Source organism: Simochromis diagramma, unplaced genomic scaffold (assembly GCF_900408965.1).
Source record: "Simochromis diagramma unplaced genomic scaffold, fSimDia1.1 OVJJ01000387.1, whole genome shotgun sequence".
NCBI classification, from domain to species: Eukaryota; Metazoa; Chordata; class Actinopteri; order Cichliformes; family Cichlidae; genus Simochromis; species Simochromis diagramma.
In genome coordinates this window covers 2801813-2824643 of record NW_024387152.1, presented here as the reverse complement: position 1 = coordinate 2824643, position 22831 = coordinate 2801813, and the positions used below count along the sequence as shown (strand labels likewise).

General features: G+C 43.0%; 1 protein-coding gene across 18 annotated transcripts in view; it reads left to right on the top strand.

The window, feature by feature from the left end:
* huwe1 (HECT, UBA and WWE domain containing E3 ubiquitin protein ligase 1) overlaps nt 1–22831 on the top strand; it is a 49295-nt gene that overhangs the window by 13269 nt on the left and 13195 nt on the right. For 12 of the 18 annotated variants that reach the window (XM_040047268.1, XM_040047265.1, XM_040047270.1 and 9 more), the window contains 42 exons: nt 36–116; nt 1872–1978; nt 2349–2526; nt 2626–2717; nt 2799–3019; nt 3157–3214; nt 3356–3532; nt 3705–3950; nt 4297–4430; nt 4511–4623; nt 4713–4895; nt 5036–5252; nt 5347–5469; nt 6619–6856; nt 7173–7520; nt 8200–8322; nt 8422–8517; nt 8639–8908; nt 9207–9359; nt 10920–11047; nt 11177–11258; nt 11716–11892; nt 11998–12549; nt 12675–12870; nt 12992–13159; nt 13247–13395; nt 13496–13562; nt 15204–15427; nt 15516–15727; nt 15847–16029; nt 16209–16381; nt 16461–16600; nt 16776–16851; nt 17119–17217; nt 19420–19547; nt 19631–19790; nt 20178–20406; nt 20519–20697; nt 20788–20877; nt 21309–21469; nt 21593–21635; nt 22453–22818. In XM_040047268.1, the coding sequence (XP_039903202.1) occupies nt 36–116; nt 1872–1978; nt 2349–2526; nt 2626–2717; nt 2799–3019; nt 3157–3214; nt 3356–3532; nt 3705–3950; nt 4297–4430; nt 4511–4623; nt 4713–4895; nt 5036–5252; nt 5347–5469; nt 6619–6856; nt 7173–7520; nt 8200–8322; nt 8422–8517; nt 8639–8908; nt 9207–9359; nt 10920–11047; nt 11177–11258; nt 11716–11892; nt 11998–12549; nt 12675–12870; nt 12992–13159; nt 13247–13395; nt 13496–13562; nt 15204–15427; nt 15516–15727; nt 15847–16029; nt 16209–16381; nt 16461–16600; nt 16776–16851; nt 17119–17217; nt 19420–19547; nt 19631–19790; nt 20178–20406; nt 20519–20697; nt 20788–20877; nt 21309–21469; nt 21593–21635; nt 22453–22818 (7140 nt within the window). The remainder of the gene's footprint in view (nt 1–35; nt 117–1871; nt 1979–2348; nt 2527–2625; nt 2718–2798; nt 3020–3156; nt 3215–3355; nt 3533–3704; nt 3951–4296; nt 4431–4510; nt 4624–4712; nt 4896–5035; nt 5253–5346; nt 5470–6618; nt 6857–7172; nt 7521–8199; nt 8323–8421; nt 8518–8638; nt 8909–9206; nt 9360–10919; nt 11048–11176; nt 11259–11715; nt 11893–11997; nt 12550–12674; nt 12871–12991; nt 13160–13246; nt 13396–13495; nt 13563–15203; nt 15428–15515; nt 15728–15846; nt 16030–16208; nt 16382–16460; nt 16601–16775; nt 16852–17118; nt 17218–19419; nt 19548–19630; nt 19791–20177; nt 20407–20518; nt 20698–20787; nt 20878–21308; nt 21470–21592; nt 21636–22452; nt 22819–22831) is intronic. The other 6 variants (XM_040047267.1, XM_040047272.1, XM_040047266.1 and 3 more) reach the window with 6 other exon arrangements.

Here is a 22831-nt window from a genome sequence, read left to right as displayed (position 1 = left end):
AACCCACTTTTTTTTTTTTTTTTTTAAACTCCAAGTAATGGATGGGTCCTTGCCTACCTCACTCAAGCACATCATCAGTAATGCAGAATATTACGGCCCCTCACTGTTCCTCCTAGGTGAGTACACAGTTACACTCTTTCACTTTACGGAGTCCTCCTCTTCTGACTTCAGAAATGCAACATTTTTCTCATATTAAACTTTCTGCTTCATCAGTGTTGCAATACAGGGAGTGCAGAATTATTAGGCAAGTTGTATTTTTGAGGAATAATTTTATTATTGAACAACAACCATGTTCTCAATGAACCCAAAAAACTCATTAATATCAAAGCTGAATGTTTTTGGAAGTAGTTTTTAGTTTGTTTTTAGTTTGAGCTATTTTAGGGGGATATCTGTGTGTGCAGGTGACTATTACTGTGCATAATTATTAGGCAACTTAACAAAAAACAAATATATACCCATTTCAATAATTTATTTTTACCAGTGAAACCAATATAACATCTCCACATTCACAAATATACATTTCTGACATTCAAAAAACAAAACAAAAACAAATCAGCGACCAATATAGCCACCTTTCTTTGCAAGGACACTCAAAAGCCTGCCATCCATGGATTCTGTCAGTGTTTTGATCTGTTCACCATCAACATTGCGTGCAGCAGCAACCACAGCCTCCCAGACACTGTTCAGAGAGGTGTACTGTTTTCCCTCCTTGTAAATCTCACATTTGATGATGGACCACAGGTTCTCAATGGGGTTCAGATCAGGTGAACAAGGAGGCCATGTCATTAGTTTTTCTTCTTTTATACCCTTTCTTGCCAGCCACGCTGTGGAGTACTTGGACGTGTGTGATGGAGCATTGTCCTGCATGAAAATCATGTTTTTCTTGAAGGATGCAGACTTCTTCCTGTACCACTGCTTGAAGAAGGTGTCTTCCAGAAACTGGCAGTAGGACTGGGAGTTGAGCTTGACTCCATCCTCAACCCGAAAAGGCCCCACAAGCTCATCTTTGATGATACCAGCCCAAACCAGTACTCCACCTCCACCTTGCTGGCGTCTGAGTGGGACTGGAGCTCTCTGCCCTTTACCAATCCAGCCACGGGCCCATCCATCTGGCCCATCAAGACTCACTCTCATTTCATCAGTCCATAAAACCTTAGAAAAATCAGTCTTGAGATATTTCTTGGCCCAGTCTTGATGTTTCAGCTTGTGTGTCTTGTTCAGTGGTGGTCGTCTTTCAGCCTTTCTTACCTTGGCCATGTCTCTGAGTATTGCACACCTTGTGCTTTTGGGCTTTCCAGTGATGTTGCAGCTCTGAAATATGGCCAAACTGGTGGCAAGTGGCATCTTGGCAGCTGCACGCTTGACTTTTCGCAGTTCATGGGCAGTTATTTTGCGCCTTGGTTTTTCCACACGCTTCTTGGGACCCTGTTGACTATTTTGAATGAAACGCTTGATTGTTCGATGATCACGCTTCAGAAGCTTTGCAATTTTGAGACTGCTGCATCCCTCTGCAAGATATCTCACTATTTTTGACTTTTCTGAGCCTGTCAAGTCCTTCTTTTGACCCATTTTGCCAAAGGAAAGGACATTGCCTAATAATTATGCACACCTGATATAGGGTGTTGATGTCATTAGACCACACCCCTTCTCATTACAGAGATGCACATCACCTAATATGCTTAATTGGTAGTAGGCTTTCAAGCCTATACAGCTTGGAGTAAGACAACATGCATGAAGAGGATGATGTGGACAAAATACTCATTTGCCTAATAATTCTGCACTCCCTGTATTTTTATCAATTTAATATTTTATTGGATTATGATTTCTTTCCCCACCACCCCCATTTTTGTTTTTGTCTTTCTGTTTTTTAGCGACAGAAGTGGTGACGGTGTTTGTGTTCCAGGAGCCATCTCTGCTCTCCTCTTTGCAGGATAATGGTCTGACTGATGTCATGCTGCATGCCCTTCTCATCAAAGATGTGAGTTTCTAGCTCTTTCTTTTCTTAATGTCTTTGACCACTTGTGGCAGTTCAATGTCAGTTTTGATGTCTGTGTCTTTGTACACTCAATAGATTCTTAGAATTAATTATTTCTTTGTTTTTAGATATGGATGGATGATATAACATGGTTACCTATTATCCAAACGCCAGGAATCAGACTTGCACATGTGTTGATTTATAAATTTGACTATTATAACAACAATTCAGTCATAATATATATTTTATAAACAGGTTGACATTACTGGAAAGCATTTCAATGTATGCAACCACTGTTCTTACAAAAAAAAACACAGGCTAATAGTGGGCCTTTAACTTGAAAAACAGTAAAACATTTCAAACGCTTTTGCAGGTTCCTGCTACCCGCGAAGTATTGGGTTCTCTCCCCAATGTGTTCAGTGCCCTCTGCTTGAATGCGAGAGGTTTGCACTCCTTCGTTCAGTGCCAGCCCTTTGAGCGACTCTTCAAAGTGCTTTTGTCTCCTGACTACCTGCCTGCAATGCGCCGACGGCGTAGCTCTGACCCTTTGGGTGAGGTTCCCCTGTTGTTTATTTTTTGTCTTTGGTGTTTTTTTGTCTTTGCCTGTGAACCACATTTCATTGCATAACATGTTGTTTGTTTTAATTCAGGTGACACTGCATCCAACTTGGGTAGTGCTGTGGATGAACTAATGAGGCACCAGCCCACTTTGAAAACAGATGCTACTACTGCCATTATTAAGGTAGTCCAAATTTGATTTAAAAATATTTCAAGTGTTGAAACAGAACATGTCAAGGTATCTAAAGCAAAGTTGCTGTTACAGTTGCTTGAGGAGATCTGCAACCTAGGTCGAGCTCCTGAGTACATCTGCCAGAAACCATCTATCCAGAAAGCAGATGGTACTGTTGCAGTTCCACCAGCACGCTCCAGCCATGCTGCCGAAGAAGCTTCAAGTGAGGATGAAGAGGAAGAGGAGGCCCTTCACACATTCAGCCAGCAGCAGGGGGAAGCAGAGAGCAGCAGACAGTCAGTGCCACTTGAACTGTATGACTCTGAGTTCATAACCCAATAGAAAAGAAAAAACTGTCTTTACAGACTTTAATTACTTTTCCAGGTTAATTGACAACATTTCAAATATACGGTTGGTGGTTGAAGTTTTGATCATGTGTGCATTCTTGCAGGGTGGTTGGCACTGAGGAACGGATACCCATTCCTCTAATGGATTATATTCTTAATGTGGTAAGTCTTTGCACAGTGGTTGTACTGTCTGGTTTATGGTCCAATATATTTTAAGTAATAATTGGGAAATGGTGTAAGCTATTAAAGCAGTGGATACCTTTATCACTTAAGTCCATAATTTGGTGTGCATACGTTCTCCAGATGAAGTTTGTGGAATCCATTCTAAGCAACAACACCACAGATGACCATTGTCAAGAATTTGTCAACCAGAAGGGGCTTCTGCCCCTGGTCTCTATTCTGGGCCTGCCCAACTTGCCCATAGACTTTCCCACCTCAGCTGCTTGCCAAGCAGTTGCTGGCGTCTGCAAGTCGATACTGGTGAGCATAACCTAAAGATCACTGGAATTTATTTCCAGTTTCTTTAGTTTTTATTTCTTTTTTTTTTAAAGAAATTGGCACACATGGAATGCACATTGCTGTTGCACTCCGTACACTTGTTTTAATAGGCAGTTCGTGGGCAATTTGAAAATGACTCAATCCTTCCCTTTAGACTCTCTCACATGAGCCTAAAGTACTCCAAGAGGGCCTGTGCCAACTGGACAGTATTTTGACATCTCTGGAGCCACTTCATCGACCAATTGAGGTGCCTGGTGGGTCTGTGCTTCTCAGAGAACTGGCTAATGCAGGCCACGTCACAGATGCCACATTGTCAGCTCGGGCAACACCCCTTCTACATGCTCTTACTGCAGCGCATGCTTACATCCTCATGTTTGTCCATACCTGCAGAGTCGGACAGGTAAACACAGAGTGTGTGTGTGTGTGTGTGTGTGTGTGTGTGTGAGAGAGAGAAAAAAATAAAACTACTTGACCTCAAAACACTTCAGTTCAGAAGGTGGGTCTCCACCCATGTTGTGATTTCCAAAAACTATTAGAAGCAAGTGCCTATGCAGCTAATTATTTTCTGTTCAGTCCACTATGCAGATGCCTTATGAGGACAGAAACACATTGAAATCCAAATGTTAGATCTCAAAAACATAGAATTTACTTTTCTTTTGCTAATGAATGAAAATTCAGCCTTTGTTTGACAAGTGAGAGCCAAATTGATTCAACAACTCTAAATATTTCTGTTGTCTTCTAAACAGAGTGAAATCAGAGCCATTTCAGTAAACCAGTGGGGCTCTCAGCTCGGCCTGAGTGTTCTCAGCAAGCTCAGCCAGCTCTACTGCTCTCTGGTATGGGAGAGCACTGTGCTACTGTCCCTTTGCACCCCTAACAGGTGAGTAATCTTATCCTTTACTCCTTTACCTAAACTTTGTAGTTATCACCCCTAACAACCTATTGCTTGTTTCTTAACAGTTTGCCTCCAGGATGTGAGTTTGGCCAGGCCGACATGCAAAAACTTGTTCCCAAAGAGGAAAAGCCATCTGGCAACACGACAGCATCTTCAGCCTCTGGCTCTAGGAGAACTGGTAATGTAACCATTTAAACTTGTTCATTAAAAACTAGGATGTCCTTGGAGCACCCTTTAACAAATACATACTTGTCCACATTCATCCAGCAGAATCAGAGGCAGTGTCTGTGGATTCCTCTGCTGGTGGTCTATTAGAAGGCATGGGTCTAGATGGGGATACCTTGGCTCCCATGGAGACAGATGAACCCTCTGCAGCAGACCCAAAGACCAAGTCCAAACTTACTCCAGCTATGGCCACCCGCATCAAACAAATTAAGCCCTTACTCTCTGGTAGGAGTATGTCCAAGGCGCACATATTATATTTTTGTGTCTGTAATTTTTTTAATTTTTTTCCTTTTATCTAACAATATTTAACACTTTTTTTTTTGAAAGTCGAAGTTTGTCTTACCTATCCACGTGTGTCTTTGCAGCTTCATCTCGGTTAGGTAGGGCTCTGGCCGAGCTCTTTGGCTTGCTAGTAAAACTGTGCGTGGGCTCCCCAGTGCGCCAACGTCGCTCCCACCATGCCACAAGTACAGGCACTACCCCAACACCTGCTGCCAGGGCCACTGCTTCTGCTCTCACCAAGCTGCTCACCAAGGGTCTAAGTTGGCAGCCTCCACCCTACACACCCACCCCTCGCTTTAGGTAAGAGGAATTTGGCACTGCCACCTCTTTTGCTATTATGTGCTTATCACAAGCAATGATATTGAACAATATATTTTTTTTCTTTCCCTGGCAGGTTGACTTTTTTCATCTGCTCAGTGGGTTTCACATCTCCTATGTTGTTTGATGAAAGGAAGTACCCTTACCACCTTATGCTGCAAAAGTTCTTTTGCTCTGGAGGACACGATGCCTTATTTGAGTGAGTCATATTGTATGGTGCAATCAAGTTGTAGAGCACAATTATGGGCAAAAATAGAAATGTTATGTTGTTTGTGATGAGAAGCTTATTTTAACATGCAGTGAAATTCTTGCCACAAGTCGGGGCCTTTACTTTAAAGAACACGAGTACCTCGTTGTTTGTAGGACTGCTGTTTATGGAAGTGGGTGACTTTTGTGTGTTAAAAGACCACCGCGTAGCTGCAGCCAGCAGCCACCAGGCCTTTATTCATATGGGCATATACTCAAACTCAAATGGTGTGACTTTGGTAGAGTTTGCCAAGCAGACAACATACAACTCAGAAATTCATCTTACTTTTGGACTTGGTATGCCTGATATGACTGCTCTCTGCCATCTTTGTTTTTATGTACTGTGCTGGAAATGGGGAGACTAGACACACAAGTGTTTTTGAAAATTCTCATAGAATTCTTGAAATAAATGGTTGTCTCCTGCCATTTGTGACGCAGGTTTTCTTCATCTCTAAAATTGTGCATTCATTTTTTTGAAACTTTCTGAAGGCATTTGGCCTCTGCTACTTTACGTTCTAGTTGACACTCCTTCTCACTGACCTGATCGCTAATTATGCAGATAAAGCTTTACTTCAATTAAGACCATACACATTCATTAAAATGTAATCCTAGTTTCGTGATCTATCCCCACATCCATTTTTCTTAACCGCTTGTCCAATTTAGGGTTACAGGGGGCTGAATCAGTTGTCGTAATGCGAGAGGCAGAATGCACTGTGGACAGTTAAGCACTCTATCACAGGGCTAATGGAGAAACAGACACTCATTCACACTTAGATTCACAGCTACAGCCAGTTTAGTATCGCCAGTTAACCTAACGTCCATGTCTTTGGACTATGGGAGGAAGCCAGCGTACCCAGAGAGAACCGACACACGTACAGGGAGAACATGCAAGTTTATGTAGAAAGGCCTTAGATGGCCAATGATTTTGACTCCAAAACTTTGCTGTCAGGTGATGGTGCTAACCAATATACCACTGTCACTCATGTTTCATTTTTTCAATAATTACAGACAACCTTTTTTTTCCCATCCCCCCCAAAATATTATTTTGACATTTACTTAGTTTAATTGGTTGAGTTTTGGGTTTGTTTGTTTTTTTTAACAGGACATTTAACTGGGCACTGTCAATGGGAGGGAAGGTACCTGTATCTGAGGGTTTGGAGCATGCTGATCTACCAGATGGGACAGGGGAGTTCCTGGATGCCTGGTTAATGCTGGTGGAGAAGATGGTGAATCCAAGCACTGTGCTGGACTCACCCCATTCCTTGCCAGCTAAAATGCCTGGAGTTACACCCACCATGCCACAGTTCAGTGCCCTAAGGTTCCTTATTGTCACCCAGAAGGTCAGTATTAACTAAAATAACCAATTTCTAAGTGATTTCTAAGAGATTTTGTCTTTTGAAAAGATGGAAGAGATGAGCATTTATCCCTGTGTTTTCAAAAACAGTTGCTCAGTTGTATTTCTGCATTTTTAGTACTGTGCAGAGAAAAATGAAAAAGGATTGCAACAAATGTCCATGATCTTCATGCCCCCTAGAAATTCTTTATACTCCATTTATTTTTTTGTAGGCTTTAAATATGGTAGATTTTTTTTTTTTGTATTAATCTAAGGATTCTGTTGGTGTTTTATTATTGTAACACAGTTTCTCTTTCATAAAGGCTGCATTCAGCTGCATTCGCAATCTGTGGAATCGGAAGCCCCTGAAGGTGTATGGGGGTAGGATGGCTGAATCCATGTTGGCTATTCTCTGCCACATACTAAGAGGAGAGCCTGTTATTCAGGAGCGCCTGGCAAAAGAGAGGGAGGGAACAGTGCGCCCAGATGATGAGGGAACCTCTGCCGGTTCGTTGGGACCTGGCACGGCTCCAGGAGCATCTTCATCAAGTGGAGAGGCACCGCCAGTGAGTGGATCAACTTCTGGAGGGCCAACAGGAGGACCAGCTGATGATTCTACCAATTCTACGCCTCGCCGCGAGCCCCAAGTTAACCAGGCTCAGCTAACACAGGTATGTAGGGAAAGCTGTGGCAAATTGATCTTTCTCACCTGATTTTAGTCACAGTTTGGGGGACTGCCTCAGGAAGGGCATTTGGTGTAAAAATCTACCAACTCAAAATATGTGGAACTTCTCACTGTAGTGACAGATATTTTTTTGGTTTGTTTGTTTTTCATAAGTTGTCTGATGTAACATTATTCCATTATATAACATTATTCCAGCAGCAATATTTTTTTTAGCTTGTTATGCTAGTGCTGCAGGTAGATGTGAGAGTACAGGTTAACTGCGTAATTTTATATCTAGATGCTGATGATTCTGGGTTTAGGAAATGTTACACCACCACCACCCTGCAGCCAGAGAAAGGGAGAAATTGAGAAACAACTTGGAGAGAGTAAGGAAATAAAGGAAAGAGTCATATTGAAGAAAAAAATAAGGACTTGAGAGACAAATTTCAGTGCTATAATAATAGTGTTGGGACAAGGTTTGGTTGGGGGTTTGAGAGAGATTAGAGAGATAATTTATAGAGGCCTCTGTCATGTTTCAGAAAGGATGACTTTTTTTTTTTTTCCTTCAGCATGCAAACTAGTTTGCTATCACTCACTTATGTGACATTGTTATGTAACGTCCTTTTATAGTTTCTTTTTTCACAACCTCATCTCTTTCTGTCTTTCTGTCGTGTGTGGTGTTCCAGCTGATGGATATGGGTTTCTCAAGAGAACATGCCATGGAGGCTCTACTGAACACCAGCACCATGGAGCAGGCCACAGAGTACCTCCTTACACACCCTCCTCCACTTCTTGGTGGAGCAGTAAGAGTAAGCTTTATACACAAAAACACACACACAGTACTTTAGTCCTTTACAATGTTTGAGAGAGACTTGGGTAGCTAACATTATTGCTCTTATTCCATGTAGGATCTAACTATGTCCGAAGAAGACCAGATGATGAGAGCAATTGCCATGTCACTCGGGCAAGAGGTTAGCATGGAGCAGCGCTCCGACTCTCCTGAGGTGTGTTTCTTTTTTCGAGAAAAAAGCGTAGTGTAAAACATTTTTTGCTCATTGAAACTGAATGAAGGATTAGTTTACTGTTTAGCTAAATAACTGTTGATCGTCGGTGTGTCTCCTTTAGGAAGCAGCACGACGGCGAGAGGAGGAGGACAGAAGAGCCAGGGAACGGGCAGAAGAGGAGGAGGCACGATGCTTGGAGCGCTTCATGGAGGCTGAGCCACTGGACCCCCAGGAGCTACATGCCTTCACTGACACCATGCTGCCTGGCTGCTTCCATCTTTTGGATGAGCTACCTGACACAGTCTACCGACTGTGCGACCTGCTAATGACTGCCATAAAGAGAAGTGGCCCTGAATACAGGGATCTCATCCTTGGCCAAGTTGTCCAACAGGTCAGTAGATGTTAATACTGTAGCCTGCTCTACAAGTTTATTTAAATTTAAAATGCAGGTTTTTCATGGACTTGAAAAAGGTAGGCAAGTCTCTTACTTTGAACCTTCTCAGGTGGAATGTTGTTAGTACATTTTGAATGCAGGTAAGGCAGTAATGCAGTTCCTAAGCACCTCTGTACATTTGAAAGATGTGATTGTCGTCACTTCTTTTAAAAAAGAAAAGTTAAGCATCATAGTGACCCTAACAATAGCCATTTGTACACTTGTATAAGCCTGATTGTTGACATGTTGTGTGTAGGTGTGGGAGGCAGCAGACGTGCTGATCAAAGCAGCTGAGCCGCTGACTACCAGTGACACAAAGACGGTGTCTGAGTGGACCAGGCAGATGGCCACACTGCCCCAGGCCTCCAAGCTGGCAACACGAATTCTGCTGCTCACACTGCTCTTTGAGGTACCAGAATTTTAGGTTCTTGTCATAGAATGTTTATCCATACAGTGCATTTGAAAAGTGTTAGGCCCGCTTAAGGTTTCTATATTTTGGATTATTACAGACTCCTTAATCAATTCTTTGCTACAAATGTTTTATTTGAAAATGGCAGAAATTCCAATTACAGAAGCATTTTTACACTTTAACACCATATGGTCTTTAAGTATTTCTTAAACTGGATTGAAGAAGACATGCGCCTAAGTGAATTCATTGGACAGAATTGGAAAAGGCACACCTTGTTATGGAAAACCTCAGTTTAATGGTTTATGTAAGTGAAAAGCAATCCATTACGTTGAGAGACCTGCAAGATTAGATTATCTCTAGGCACAGATCTGGGCAAGGATAGAAATACATTTTTGCAGTATTTAATTATCCTAAGGCACAGTAGGCTCTTTCATTTTTAAATGAAGGAAGCAACCACCACTACCAAAAACAACCCAAGCCCCAGTGGCCACTGAATATTAATCCAAAGTTCCTTTATGAATGAATATGGATGAAAAATGTATTGGATGACAACCATTGGTTAGAGCATTCCACCATTCAAGCCTTTATGGTATAGTAGTCACACGGGCATGATTCCTCAATGAAAGGCAAATGCCAGCAAATTCGTCTTTCACACAACATAAAGATTGAACTCTTGCCACATTTCAGATTTTGTGTTTATGAATCACACTTCATTAAAGTGAAACAAAACATAGATAATGTAATCTTAGGGTAATACCATTCCACAAAAAAACCCATAATACTATCCTTACAGTGACACAGATTGAGTGCATCATTATGCTTTGGGAATGATGTTTTTAGGGAGGATTTTTAGAGACAAAACGGCTGTGCTTGTGCAATGCTTCCAGGAATAGGAGACACTTGGAAAAGGAACGTGGGCCGAGGTTATAGGACCGTTCCAAGAATATTATTTTGTTTTTGTTCTTTTGGGGGGCTGTCCATGTTACAAAAGTGCTTTTACCAAGTACTAAGTTGCGGCGGCATTTATGTACACGTTTTTTTTTTTTTCTTTTGTTTAAATAGATTAGGAGGAAGTTCTGAGACTAGGCAAGATTGTTTTTATAGTGTGCTTCACTATGTCTGAGAGTTCAGACTCATTTTTCCTCACCCTCTCACTCTCTGTACTTCATGCACACAGTGATTGTTGAAAAGCACAAAGAGTTTGATGAATTCATGATTTTTTTTTTTTTCTCCATCAAATCGAGGCATATTTTGGAAGACATGACACATTGTCCTCTCATGTACCTTTTATAGCGCCACATACAAACAGCAATTTGTCATAGAGGAAGCATTACAGTTTCACGCTTTGGTGCGGCTACAAATCATGCAACATGCACACTGTGCCCCAGTTCATCTGAAGTGAACCAGGGCAGGGTATCCACAGTGTCCTTAAGTCCTTTGTACACCTTAAGATGAGTCTGAACAGTAATGTTGAAATCTTATAAGGGTTTGAGTAGACAAATGAAGTGTCGCTGATTACCTATGCATCTCATGGAATTACTTGTTTTCGTTTTTCTGTAGGAACTAAAGCTGCTGGGTGCCAGAGTGATTGAGAACAGTGGAATTCTTGATTTGCTCATAAAGCTGCTCGAGGTTGTGCAGCCTTGTCTGCAAGCAGCTAAAGAACACAAAGACATCCAGACACCGAAGTGAGTTTTGCACACCCCTACAAAGATCTTATCACTTGCAAATATGACACCAGCTTTTCATCATCATAGCGCTGATATGTTTTTGTGATGAATTTATTTATGATTAAAAAGCTTGACTTTTTTCTGCAGATGGATCACACCAGTGCTGTTGATCATTGATTTCTATGAAAAGATGGCAGTCTCTTCAAAGCGCCGGGAACAAATGAACAAGGTAAAAAAAAAAAACCAAACAAACATCAACACAATGCCAAAACAAAATGTAAAAAACACAGCTACAAATTATAGTAGTGAAGTAAAAAATGAAAAGATCAGCCTTGGCACAGCAATAAAAATGAGTATATATGAGGAGGGTAAGGGTGGGGGGAAGAGCAGCATTTTGCTTGTATACATATTGATTACTCTTGGATTTCTTTATTAGAGTCTTGTGTAGAATTAGCTATAACTATACACAAAGGTATTTTTACAGGTAATGAGTGTATAGGAATTGGACAACATGTATGTAATCCTGTACAAACCTTTATCCACAAATACTGATTTAAGTTGTTGAGTTTGTTTGTTTTTAAATTTATATCAAGATTTCTTGCATAAACTTTGTTGGAGGGCATTTGTATTATTCTGCTACACCTCTCTTGTACAGTTATGAACAATTTGTCTTGGTTGCCTTCTAGTATTTGCAGCCAAATGGGAATAACTGGCGATGGTTTGATGACCGCTCAGGCCGTTGGTGCAGCTACAGTGCTTCCAACAACAGTACCATTGATTCAGCATGGAGGGCTGGAGAGAGCAGTGTCCGCTTCACAGCTGGACGGCGGAGATACACTGTGCAGTTTAACACCATGGTGCAGGTATACATATTCCTTTTATATTTTTCCAGAGAATATCCCTTTTTAAGGTTAATTGTGTTAATAGACTTGGCTGGTTCCCTTTTCTAACACAACTTTATTGGGCAGGTAAATGAAGAGACCGGTAATAGGAGGCCAGTTATGCTCACTCTTCAGAAAGTGCCTCGCATCCCCAAGCCTTCCAAAACTGGTAGTGTTACGGATTCTGAGCGAGAGGAGAGCGACCGGGGCAAAGTGGAAGAAAGCCAGAGCGATTTAGATTCGGGAACAGCAGTGGAGATGAACGCTCCTAAGGATGATACCAGCCAGCTGAAGGAGGCGACATCTGGCCCCTCATCTTCCCTGGAGTCTGACTACTCTCAGGGATCTGATATTGTTGTGCAAGGCCTAACTGAGGACATGACCACCGTTCTTATTCGGGCCTGTGTCAGTATGATTAGTGTCCCTGTGGACCCAGACACCCTTCATGCTACACTGCGTCTCTGTTTGCGCCTTACACGCAATCACCACTATGCAATGATGTTTGCTGAGCTGAAGAGCACACGGATGATTTTGGGGTTGACACAGAGCTCTGGCTTCAATGGCTTCACACCACTGGTTACTCTGTTGTTCAGACACATCATAGAAGATCCAGCCACACTGCGACACACCATGGAGAAGGTAAATCTAGTTTCATACTGAAACTTTAAATAAAACTCAACATGTTTAAAAGCTTCTGGTATTTAAACTATAGCATCATTTAAACTATATTGTCTAATAACATAAGCCAATTTTTGTTGTAACAGGTGGTGAGATCAGCAGTAACAAGTGGAGCAGGTAGTACCACATCAGGAGTAGTATCAGGCAGCCTTGGTTCCAGAGAAATCAATTATGTGCTTCGTGTCCTGGGGCCGGCTGCCTGCCGTAACCCTGAATGTTTTACTGAAACTGCTAGCAACTGCATCCGCATTGCTCTACCTGCACCTCGTGGAGCTGGCACCAGTAAGTGTGCAAACTTCTCCAATATGTGAAGTTTCTTTTTAAGTAAATTAAAAATTATTGAGCTATAATACACATTGCTTCCTGTAATATATGTTCCTTGCATACATTCTTTTTCCTCCAGCTTCTGACGATGAGTTTGAGAACCTTCGAATTAAGGGACCTAATGCTGTGCAGCTGGTGAAGACCACTCCTCTGAAACTATCACCATTACCACCGATCCCTGACACCATCAAAGAGGTCATCTATGACATGCTTAATGCTTTGGCTGCCTACCATGCTCCTGAAGAACGTAAGACATTTTAACAAGATATTGACTTGGAGAAATTCAAAAGTCGTTTGAACATTTCGGGTATTAATGCATTTGTGTGTGTCTCAGCCGAGCGTCCAGAAGAACGTGCAGCAGCTGTACCCGGTGGTCAAGACCTTTGCCAGATTTTGCAGGATGTTGGTGATGATGTTTACCAGCAGTATCGGCTCACCCGTCAAGGAAGTGACTTTGACTCCCAGTCTGCATTCCATATCAACGTGAGTCTTCAGTGACATATAATCCTATTGTGCATGTGCACTGGAGTGTGCCATTTGTATCTGTTTCTAAGTTAATAATAAAACCATTTCTTCTTTTCAGAGTCAAGTATTTGCTGCTGATGGAGGCGTTGCAGAGTCTTCCCAGTCTGGTACACCACAAGGAGACGGTGAGACTAAAAGCTCTTAACACCTGCGAATAGAGAGTTTTCTTATTTTAAGTGCAAAATAAATCGCAGGGCTGAAACATTGCCTCATGTGAACTCGGTGAACTTCACTGTGAACTCACTTCTTGTGAGTTCAGTTTTTTTTTTTTTTTTTTTTTGGCCTGTCCCATTTGGTTCTTTAGCCGTCAGAATTGTTGTCTGAAGACCAACAAGGATACCCAACGGATTTACGTTGCCAAATGGATCATCACGGCCTTGCCGTATTGGTCCATTTGATCAACCTTTGTTGTTATTGTTTATTTTATTTTATTTTCACTTGTTACAGATGGGACAGACATGACTGAGGGATAGGAAAGGGAGAAAGAAAGATGAAGGAAAAGAAAAACAGAAGGGAAGAGGGACAGTGAGAAAGGGCACTTAAAAAGAGAAACAGGAAAAAAAAATCTCCTGGATCACCTGTTGAGAGAAAAAGAAGAAAAAACAAGCAAAAAAAAACAGAGCAACATACTAAACACAACACCATCACGTTAATCTAGCTAAGTGTAAACAGCAGTAAACACTAAATATTGAATGTTGTTGTGCAGCAAGCAGGACCGACAGCGGATAATGTGCTTGGAAATAGCAGCCAATAAAGGTGTAGTTTATGTCTATGAACAGTGAACACCCGTGTGCACACCTGTGTGGATCAGCGCGCTTGTATTCAAAAGGTTTCCCCATGTAATGGTCTGCTAGAGGATGTAGAGAGCCATAGCCCCGTCCCCCAGGGCATGAAGCAGGCATGGAGGAGATCCAGCCTCCAGACATCCAGAGGCCTTAGAGTGCGAGAGCCCAAGGAGGACCACCGGAGGGGCATCCGTGCCACCCTCCTAGGAAGAACTGAGAGCCCCAGATGAGGGGTCACCTAGTAGCCACGGAGCAGAAGCCAGAGGGGGCTGCAGTGGGAGATAGGCCTTTGGAGGGCCTGGGAGTTCCCAGAGAGGTGGAGTCTAAGACCCGACCTGACCTATAGACACAGACAAACAGGCACACACAGACACAAACATGCATTCCCACCCTCATGCACACACATACAAATACTCAGCACTGACTCAACGTAGGGATAGACATACATGGACACTGTACACACAATCACACTCCCCAAACAAACTCTATACCCCAGGTCCAGGTACCCTCACCCCTGGAGGGGGAAACGGCACCTAGACCCAGGAGATGTTACCCTTTCCCCCGGGGTGGAGGCAAGCAGACCGCCCCAGGCTCCGCAGCAGCAGAGAGGCCCCGCATCCCAGATCCCAATCGGACGACCAACACCTCCTCCCAGCCCCCCCGCCCCGATGGCCAGCAGAGAACAGGGGTGTGTGAAGACCCCAAACCTCCCTCCTCTCGCTCATGTGTAGTGTTGCTGCGTGTTGTTCTAAGGTGCACTTAAAACACGGGAGAGCATGGTGCTGCTGCCAGAGAGCAGCAGGTGTTAGCATGGCCCCTCAGTAGACACTGAGAACCCTCAGTGTCTACATGGATTTAAAATTGAGAGGTGGGCACCGGCGCCAGAGGTGGGGTTGAATACACAGACCGTCCACTGGACGCCGTTAAGTGAGTTCAGTTTTATACAAGGCATAACTTATTGTGTTATGCTAACTTCCTCAGCCTCCACACCAGAAGAAATGCGGGAAGAGAAGAAGGAGCAGGAGGGAGAGAAGGGTACCACTTCAGATGAGAGTAAAGCAGCTAAGGTCAAGGCAAGCAAACCTCTCATGCCTACTTCTACCATCCTGAGACTACTGGCTGAGCTAGTGCGCTCCTACGTGGGAATCGCCACGCTAATCGCCTCCTACTGTTATACAGCTGGGCAGTCTGAGCTCATTAAGGAGGTGGGTAGCTGAACAAACTCTTCTCAGCCATTCACACATTGTATTCTCAAGCCTCTCAACTCATTTTGACATGCATGTATCCTAACAGGATTGCAGTGTCCTAGCCTTTGTGCTCGACCACTTGCTGCCTCACACCCAGAACTCAGAGGACAAGGACACCCCAGCATTGGCACGTCTTTTTCTAGCCAGCCTAGCAGCTGCTGGAACAGGCACTGATGCCCAGGTGTCCTTAGTGAATGAGGTAAAGGCTGCCCTAAGTCGAGCCCTAGCGATGCCAGAAGGTGCTGAAAAACATGCCAGGTAAATGGAATAGAAATGGCATACAACCCTGACTGTGTGTGGGGTTTTATTGTTGTTGTTTGTTTTTTCTAAATCTATGCCAACCCATTTTCTCTCATCTTGGCAAACCTATTTTACAGGCTTCAGGCAGTGATGTGTATCATTAGCACCATCATGGAGTCATGCCCTTCAACATCCAGTTTCTATAGCACAGCAGCAGCCAAGACGCAACATAACGGCATGAACAACATTATAAGGCTCTTCCTTAAAAAAGGACTGGTCAATGACTTGGCACGTGTGCCACACAGCTTGGATTTGTCCAGGTATAAGATTAGCCTGAAAAATTAGCCAGTAGTTATCTGGTTTACCAGTTACTACTCATATAACTTAGGTTCACTTCTGTCATAATACATTTTTGTGAGTAGTTCTGTTTCAGAATCAAGTTGGTTTTTCAGCAGTTATTAATACTAAATTAATTTTCCCTTTGTGTCCTTTGCTTTAGTCCCAACATGGCCAACACAGTGAATGCTGCCTTGAAGCCACTGGAAACTCTCTCACGAATTGTTAACCAGCCTAGCAGTCTCTTTGGGGGCAAGGGAGGCTCCAGCAAGAACAAGACTGAACACGACCCTGTGGGCACTGCCAGGGACAGCAACAGCAACACTCAGGACCAAGGTATCCACATGAGACAGATGAAATGCTTTAATAGCCGACTTTTCAAATGTATGATGCTCATGTGGGCCATCTGTTGTAGGAGAGTCGGGTGAGGCAGAGCCAGTGGATGGCAGCCACAGGGTCCAAGGAACAGACACTGATCTGATGGATGGAGAAACTGAGGGAGATGCAGTGGTCATTGCTGGCCAGCCAGAGGTTCTTAGCACACAGGCTATGCAGGTAAATAATGTATTAACATTGCATTACACACAACGCACACAATAGCTCAAACTACACTCAGATCCCCTGATCTGTAACATTTGTAATTAAAGGTCAGAACATAAGTGTGTAGATACCCATTCATTTTGTGCACCATGTGAAGGCTGACTGTGTATATCATTTCCTTTCCATGCAGGTAGAGAATGAGTTGGTGGATCTGATTGATGAGCTGTTGGAGAGAGATGCTGGCACTGTCAACAGCACAATTATAGGTAGGCAACTGGATTCATTTCAGGGGTGACAGTGAGTGTTGCTGGGCAATGAAAAGTATGGAGCAGTTCTCTGCACTGCTTGTGATAACTTAACCTTTCCGTAATAGGTGTAGGAAACAAGTCGGTGCATTGAAGCACAAGCAGTGTAATTTATTTATTTGTTTATTTATTTTTAATTATGTATGATTTCAAACTGAGTTCACTCTTGATTACAAACTGGCAGAACAGCCCAGAGCTGATGTAGCGTTTGTTTGTTCTGTTGATTAGTTGGACGCAGTGGTGAAGATGAATCGCAAGAGGACGTGTTGATGGATGAAGCCCCCTCCAATATTAGCCAAGCATCAACTCTTCAGGCCAACCGGGAAGGTGCAACATTTTGACAAAATGAACAGTTATAGATATAACTTCTGTTCCCGTTCAGTCGATTCACTCAGTACAACACATAAGTACGGGATATCACGCCCCTGTGTGACCTGGGGAATGTTGCCATTCCCCTGGTGGAATGAACTCTCGCAGCCCGGGGGCAAAGCGAGACCCTTGGTACGCCAGTGATATAGATTCTATAATCCAGTGAGACAGTCCCTGTTTAGACAGCTCTACCTCCTGGCTGGATTAGCAAAGCAGACAAACAACTGGTCACATAAACGCACATTCTGAGTGCACTCAATGTCGGTATGTAGCACATGCACTGCGCACAAAATGCATCCTCCTCTGCTCCTTAGATGCAAAAGAAATGGAGCAGAAGCAGAAATTCCATTGAGCTGTAAGCTGCAGGAATGACCTTTGGCATTTAGGCACAATATGATTTTGAAGCCATCAGGAGAGAACTGTGTGCAGGAGGGATGCACAGACGGAGCATGAAGGTCAGAAACCAAAGCGAAAAGCAATGCAGTCTTTTATATGAAAGAAATTTCACATACTCAACGGGTTCAAAGGGGGGGCAGCAAAGGGCTTCTAGCACCAAAGACAAGTCCCATTCAGCGACACTGGACCTAACCATGGGTCTCAGCTGGTGAACCCCAGCTTAAATATAAACCTTATAAACTTTAATTATAGAAAACGAAAGGGCCTTATCCAGCAGCTCCTTAAGTAATGTCAAAACATCCACAATAGAGCTTGTGGATCTATAACAGTCCTAGTGGTGATCATAGATGCCATCATGCCCAAAAACCACAGTATCATTTGGAAATGTAGTCTGCATATGAGCTGAAACTGAGCGAGGCTGCAATGAAACAAAGCCACTATGTGCTGCGACAAATGTGTGTGACTGGACAGCTAGCATATTTCCAAACCGAGGAAAGAAATCTGCTAAATGTCGATTAGCGTTGAGTTACTTAACTTAATCCCTGGTTCTTTGATAACAGAGTGAGGTGTTTTTGAAAGTTCATAGAGAAACTCAGTGACAGCTGTGTCGCTCTGGAGCAAGCGACAAGAGCCCAGTCATATAGATGAGCTAGGATGCGGACGCCCCTCTTTCTGAGGGGGGCTAACGATGACTCTGCACATTTGTTAGGAGGCACATTTGACTTGACCTTGTTAAGGAGAGGTGTCAGTGGGCTGTCTGCAGGAACTAGCGACTCTAGCTCTCCCAGGCACATCGCCTGGTACGTCTAGAGCAGGGGTGTCAAACTCAAATACACAGTGGGCCAAAATTCAAAACTGGAACAAGGTCGCGGGCTAACATTAATATTTATGGGAAAAAAAAAATCTTCCTCCAGATTTAAGAATGAATCTCTTCTTATGGACTCAAACAAGTTTTGCTGAAAAACTGAATATGGAACAAGCAAAGCTTAATACTAAACAATATATATATATATTAGCTGTATAATACCAGTAGGCCAGCTCTAATAGTAATTTGGTATGGTTTCGCGGGCCAATTGTAATTAGGCTGCGGGCCAAATCTGGCCCGCGGGCCAGAGTTTGACACCTATGGTCTAGAGCATAGTGACGGGGCTCATGACGCGGACAGTGCCAGCCTGAGCATGATAGATCTTGTTCAACTGCGATGCGGAGAATCTGCAGTGCTTGGACAGCAGAGTTGCAGGGTCACCGACACGATGGTTGTGGGACAGGGCCAGGTAATCAGCCAGGGAAGACTCCATAGGAGGTGGGTTAACAAAGCCAGCCTCCTCAGCGCCTTCCAGCTCTATGTACTGTCAATAGTAATGCACAGTGACGCGTTTCCATGATGCGGTTAGCTTGGAGACAAATTCTGGGAACATAGCTAGCACCACCAGGGGCAGTTAAGCTAACTTCAAGCAGCAGACAACAGAGCTAACAAGCAGCAGCAAGCTGCAACTATGCAGAATTGTTTTAGCGAGGTGAAGAGCATAACAGCTGAGGGATGACTGATGTAAGGGGGTATATGTGCAGGCAGGGTCATGCACATGTCATCACAGGTCATCTGTGTGCCTTTAAAGAGTGAATAAAGGTTTCTCTAGCTAGGACACGTGGGGTGTGATATCTCATACTTATGTGTTGTACTGAGTGAATTGACTGAAAGGGAACACTATTGTTCTGTTATTTGTTGAGATGTACATGTAAAGTATTGACGGGCTCTTCCATCAGACTCCATGAACATCTTAGAACCAGAGGATGAGGAGCACACACAGGAGGAGGATTCTAGTGGCAGCAATGATGATGAAGACAGCCAAGATGAAGAGGAGGAAGAGGAAGAAGAGGAGGAGGAAGATCAGGTAAGGGTTAATGCAGTGAAGCTCGTTAAAAAACCTTGATTTTTCTTTATGTTTAAGATTTATTTCCTGTACCATTTGTTAAGGATGATGAAGAAGGAGATGAGGATGATGATGATGAAGGTTCAGAGATGGAGTTGGACGAAGACTTCCCTGATATCAATGCTGCACCACACATTCGCTTTGAAAGGTTTGACAGGGATGATGACCTCATCATAGAGTTTGACAACATGTTCTCCAACAATGGTAAGCGGGATAATCTGATAGTTTTTGTAAGGTCACGTAGTTTTCACGCCCTTAATCCCAAAGGAGTCCTTTCTAAGCAAATCTATTTTTATTTTTTTGGTATAAAATTGAGCTTCCTGATTAACAGAAAAGCTTCAGTTTGATACACGTACTGATGTTTCTTGCAAAAACCACCAGTATGCAGAATAATAATAATTATACCCGTTGTGCTGCTACCAAAATGTTTAGCTCTACTAAGTGGTCCTGTTCAGTAGCTTGTTAAAAATAACAAATCATAAGATACAGAAAATGTATTTAAATAAATTTTACTTTTCATGAACGTTTTTAGGTTTATGCTAGAGGTTTCTCCCTAATGTCTGCGTGCTGTGTTCTGTTTTTCTCTATCAGCTGACATCCCTCCTTCCCCAGGCAACATCCCTAGCTCCCACCCACTGATGGTGCGTCATGCTGACCATGGATCCCTCACCCTAGGTGTGGCAGGCACTAGCAGCCGCTTGGCGCAGGGCATGGGCCGCAGCCAGCGAACACTACGTCAGCTCACTGCCAACAGTGGACACACAATCCATGTCCACTACCCTCATAACCGTCAGCCCAACCCTCCACTTATCTTACAAAGGTTGAAACCATGTTTGTTTATGTGCCTCTATTAAGCAGCTCCTGTTTTACACCAGCTTTCTTTGTCTGCCTGAACATTAAAAAGGCATTTCCTTCTTTTCTTTCTTCTTCAGACTTCTAGGTCCCAGTGCAGCAGCAGACATTTTACAGCTTTCCAGTTCTCTGCCTTTACAATCACGTGGTCGCGCCCGCCTTTTGGTTGGAAATGAGGATGTGCATATCATAGCTCGTTCTGATGATGAGTTATTGGACGACTTCTTCCATGAGCAGAGCAGTACTGGAGGTCAAGCGGGTATATATTACCATAGACTTCAGCGCATTGTAAGGGTCGGGTTTATTATTAACCTAAATGCGTAACATTTTTATCCTTTTGTTTCTTTAGGGACCCTCTCTAGCATTCCTACTGCCTTGACTAGATGGACAGATGAGTGCAAAGTGCTGGATGCAGAGAGTATGCACGACTGTGTTGCAGGTAAACTAGAGGTTTCTTTTCAGTGGTAGTAAGGTAGTCATATGATTAATGAAAACATTTTATGACTTCTTTTATTTATTGTGTGTGTCATCTTTTTGGTACCTTCAGAAAATATTTATATTCCTGAGAACTGGACCATGAATAATTTGGATATGGTAGTCAAGTGGTTGGACATTCCCTGTTAATTTCAGACAAATCTACAGTTAGCATATAGGCTTTTTATTGCATTTTATTTAAAGACAGCAGTTCACATAGTTGTGATCTGATTTTTAGTGAGATGGTTAGAATTCATTACATCTTTTTGGTGACCAGTGAAAAACAAAATGTTTTAGTAACTTGACCAAAAATTACTTTGACTTGGTGACATTTCACAAACCTTTTGAGTTTAAATTGAAAACTATTTTGATTTGAATGCCCCCATCTGCTTTTAGTGGTTAAGGTGCCTATCCTGCAGCATCTGGAAAGTCTGCGAGATGAGGAATTGGAAGAGCGCAGAGAGAAGAGAAGGCGGCAGCTAGCTGAGGAGGAAGAGTCCAAACAGAATGAAAGGAGGGCCTCTGGAGCAGAACAGGCCAGAGAACAGAGCCTGCAGGTGAGCAGATGATTGCTGTCTGTGCACAAGGATGTATTTTCAGATACAACAGTGCATGCATTTTTGGTAGATACACTCATGTTTTGTTTTGTTTTTCCTAACATCAGCATTTTGTGTCCACAGGGTTCTGGATTGGGGACGGTTAATGGTGCAGAGAACACAGCAGGTACTGACATTTATAAAGATTTTGCTTTTGTTTCTGTTTTAATGTTAAATTCCTTGACCTATGTGGATTGGACAACCCAGAGGCAAGTGGCCAGCTTGCTGTGCGTGCTGTGGGATGAGGTAGTAGTTTGTATAGTTTTAGGATCACACCAGATCTGGGAGATAACTATACAGTCTACTGTCTTTCTTATGGCAACGCCATACCAGCTCGACATCTTCATTTGTTTCATAGGAGATGATCTCTTAACTCGTAATTTTTTTTTGAGAATTATTGCCGCTACATTGTTTTAAGAGCCTTATTCTAAATATTTACATTTTTGATATACAACATGTATATCTTTTGTTCAATGTATTATTTTTATTGTCTGTGCTGTGGTGAGGTAGTAAGTTGTGTTGTTGTTGGGGATCAGGATTGTGCACCCCGTTAAGGAGATAACTATACAACTTACTGCCTTCCTCAGCAGAGGCCTTTGTCATCTGTTAAATAGCTATTCACCAGCTAATCACCAGTGTTATTTCTGACATATCTGTGCCCTGATTTTCCTTTTTTGAATATTATTAACACCTTTTTGAAAGGGTTTTGAAAATTTTTTGGAAGCAGTTGTGTGAATGGAAAATGTTTACTGTAATTACATATTTTTAACAGGAACACGTGCACAAGTAGCTGGCAGATATAGCAGAAAAGTGATATTAAGATGCAACAGTCATGTTGAGACATTGTCAGATATGTAAATTGTTTTTAAGACTTGAATCTATTCAAATAAAAATAATTTAAACGGTCCCCTTTCTTCACACAACTGTTTCTTTGAATATTGCAGAGGGTGAGCAGGCTCAGGGTGGTACTGTGTCATGTCTGGATCCACCCAGGGTTTCAGAGGGCTTCCTCACTGCCCCACCATCTGGAGAAGTCACTCCAACCACACCTGCTCCTCATGAACAGGCCTTAGTCTCGCTGGAGACTGCTATTAGTCAGCAGGTCCACCAACCAATAGCTGACCTTTTACTGGCTGAGTCGCATGCTAGCTCACTGGCTGCTTTGGCAGGGGCTGGCCTTCCACCCTTGTCGACAGCCGAGAGGCCAAACAGTGAAGCGGAGGCATCTCAGATGGAAATGTCCCCAGCACCTGCAATCGGTGAGAGAGTCGGAGGTGGTGGTGGAGGAACGTTGGATGAAGGCAGGGAAGGTAGACTAACTTT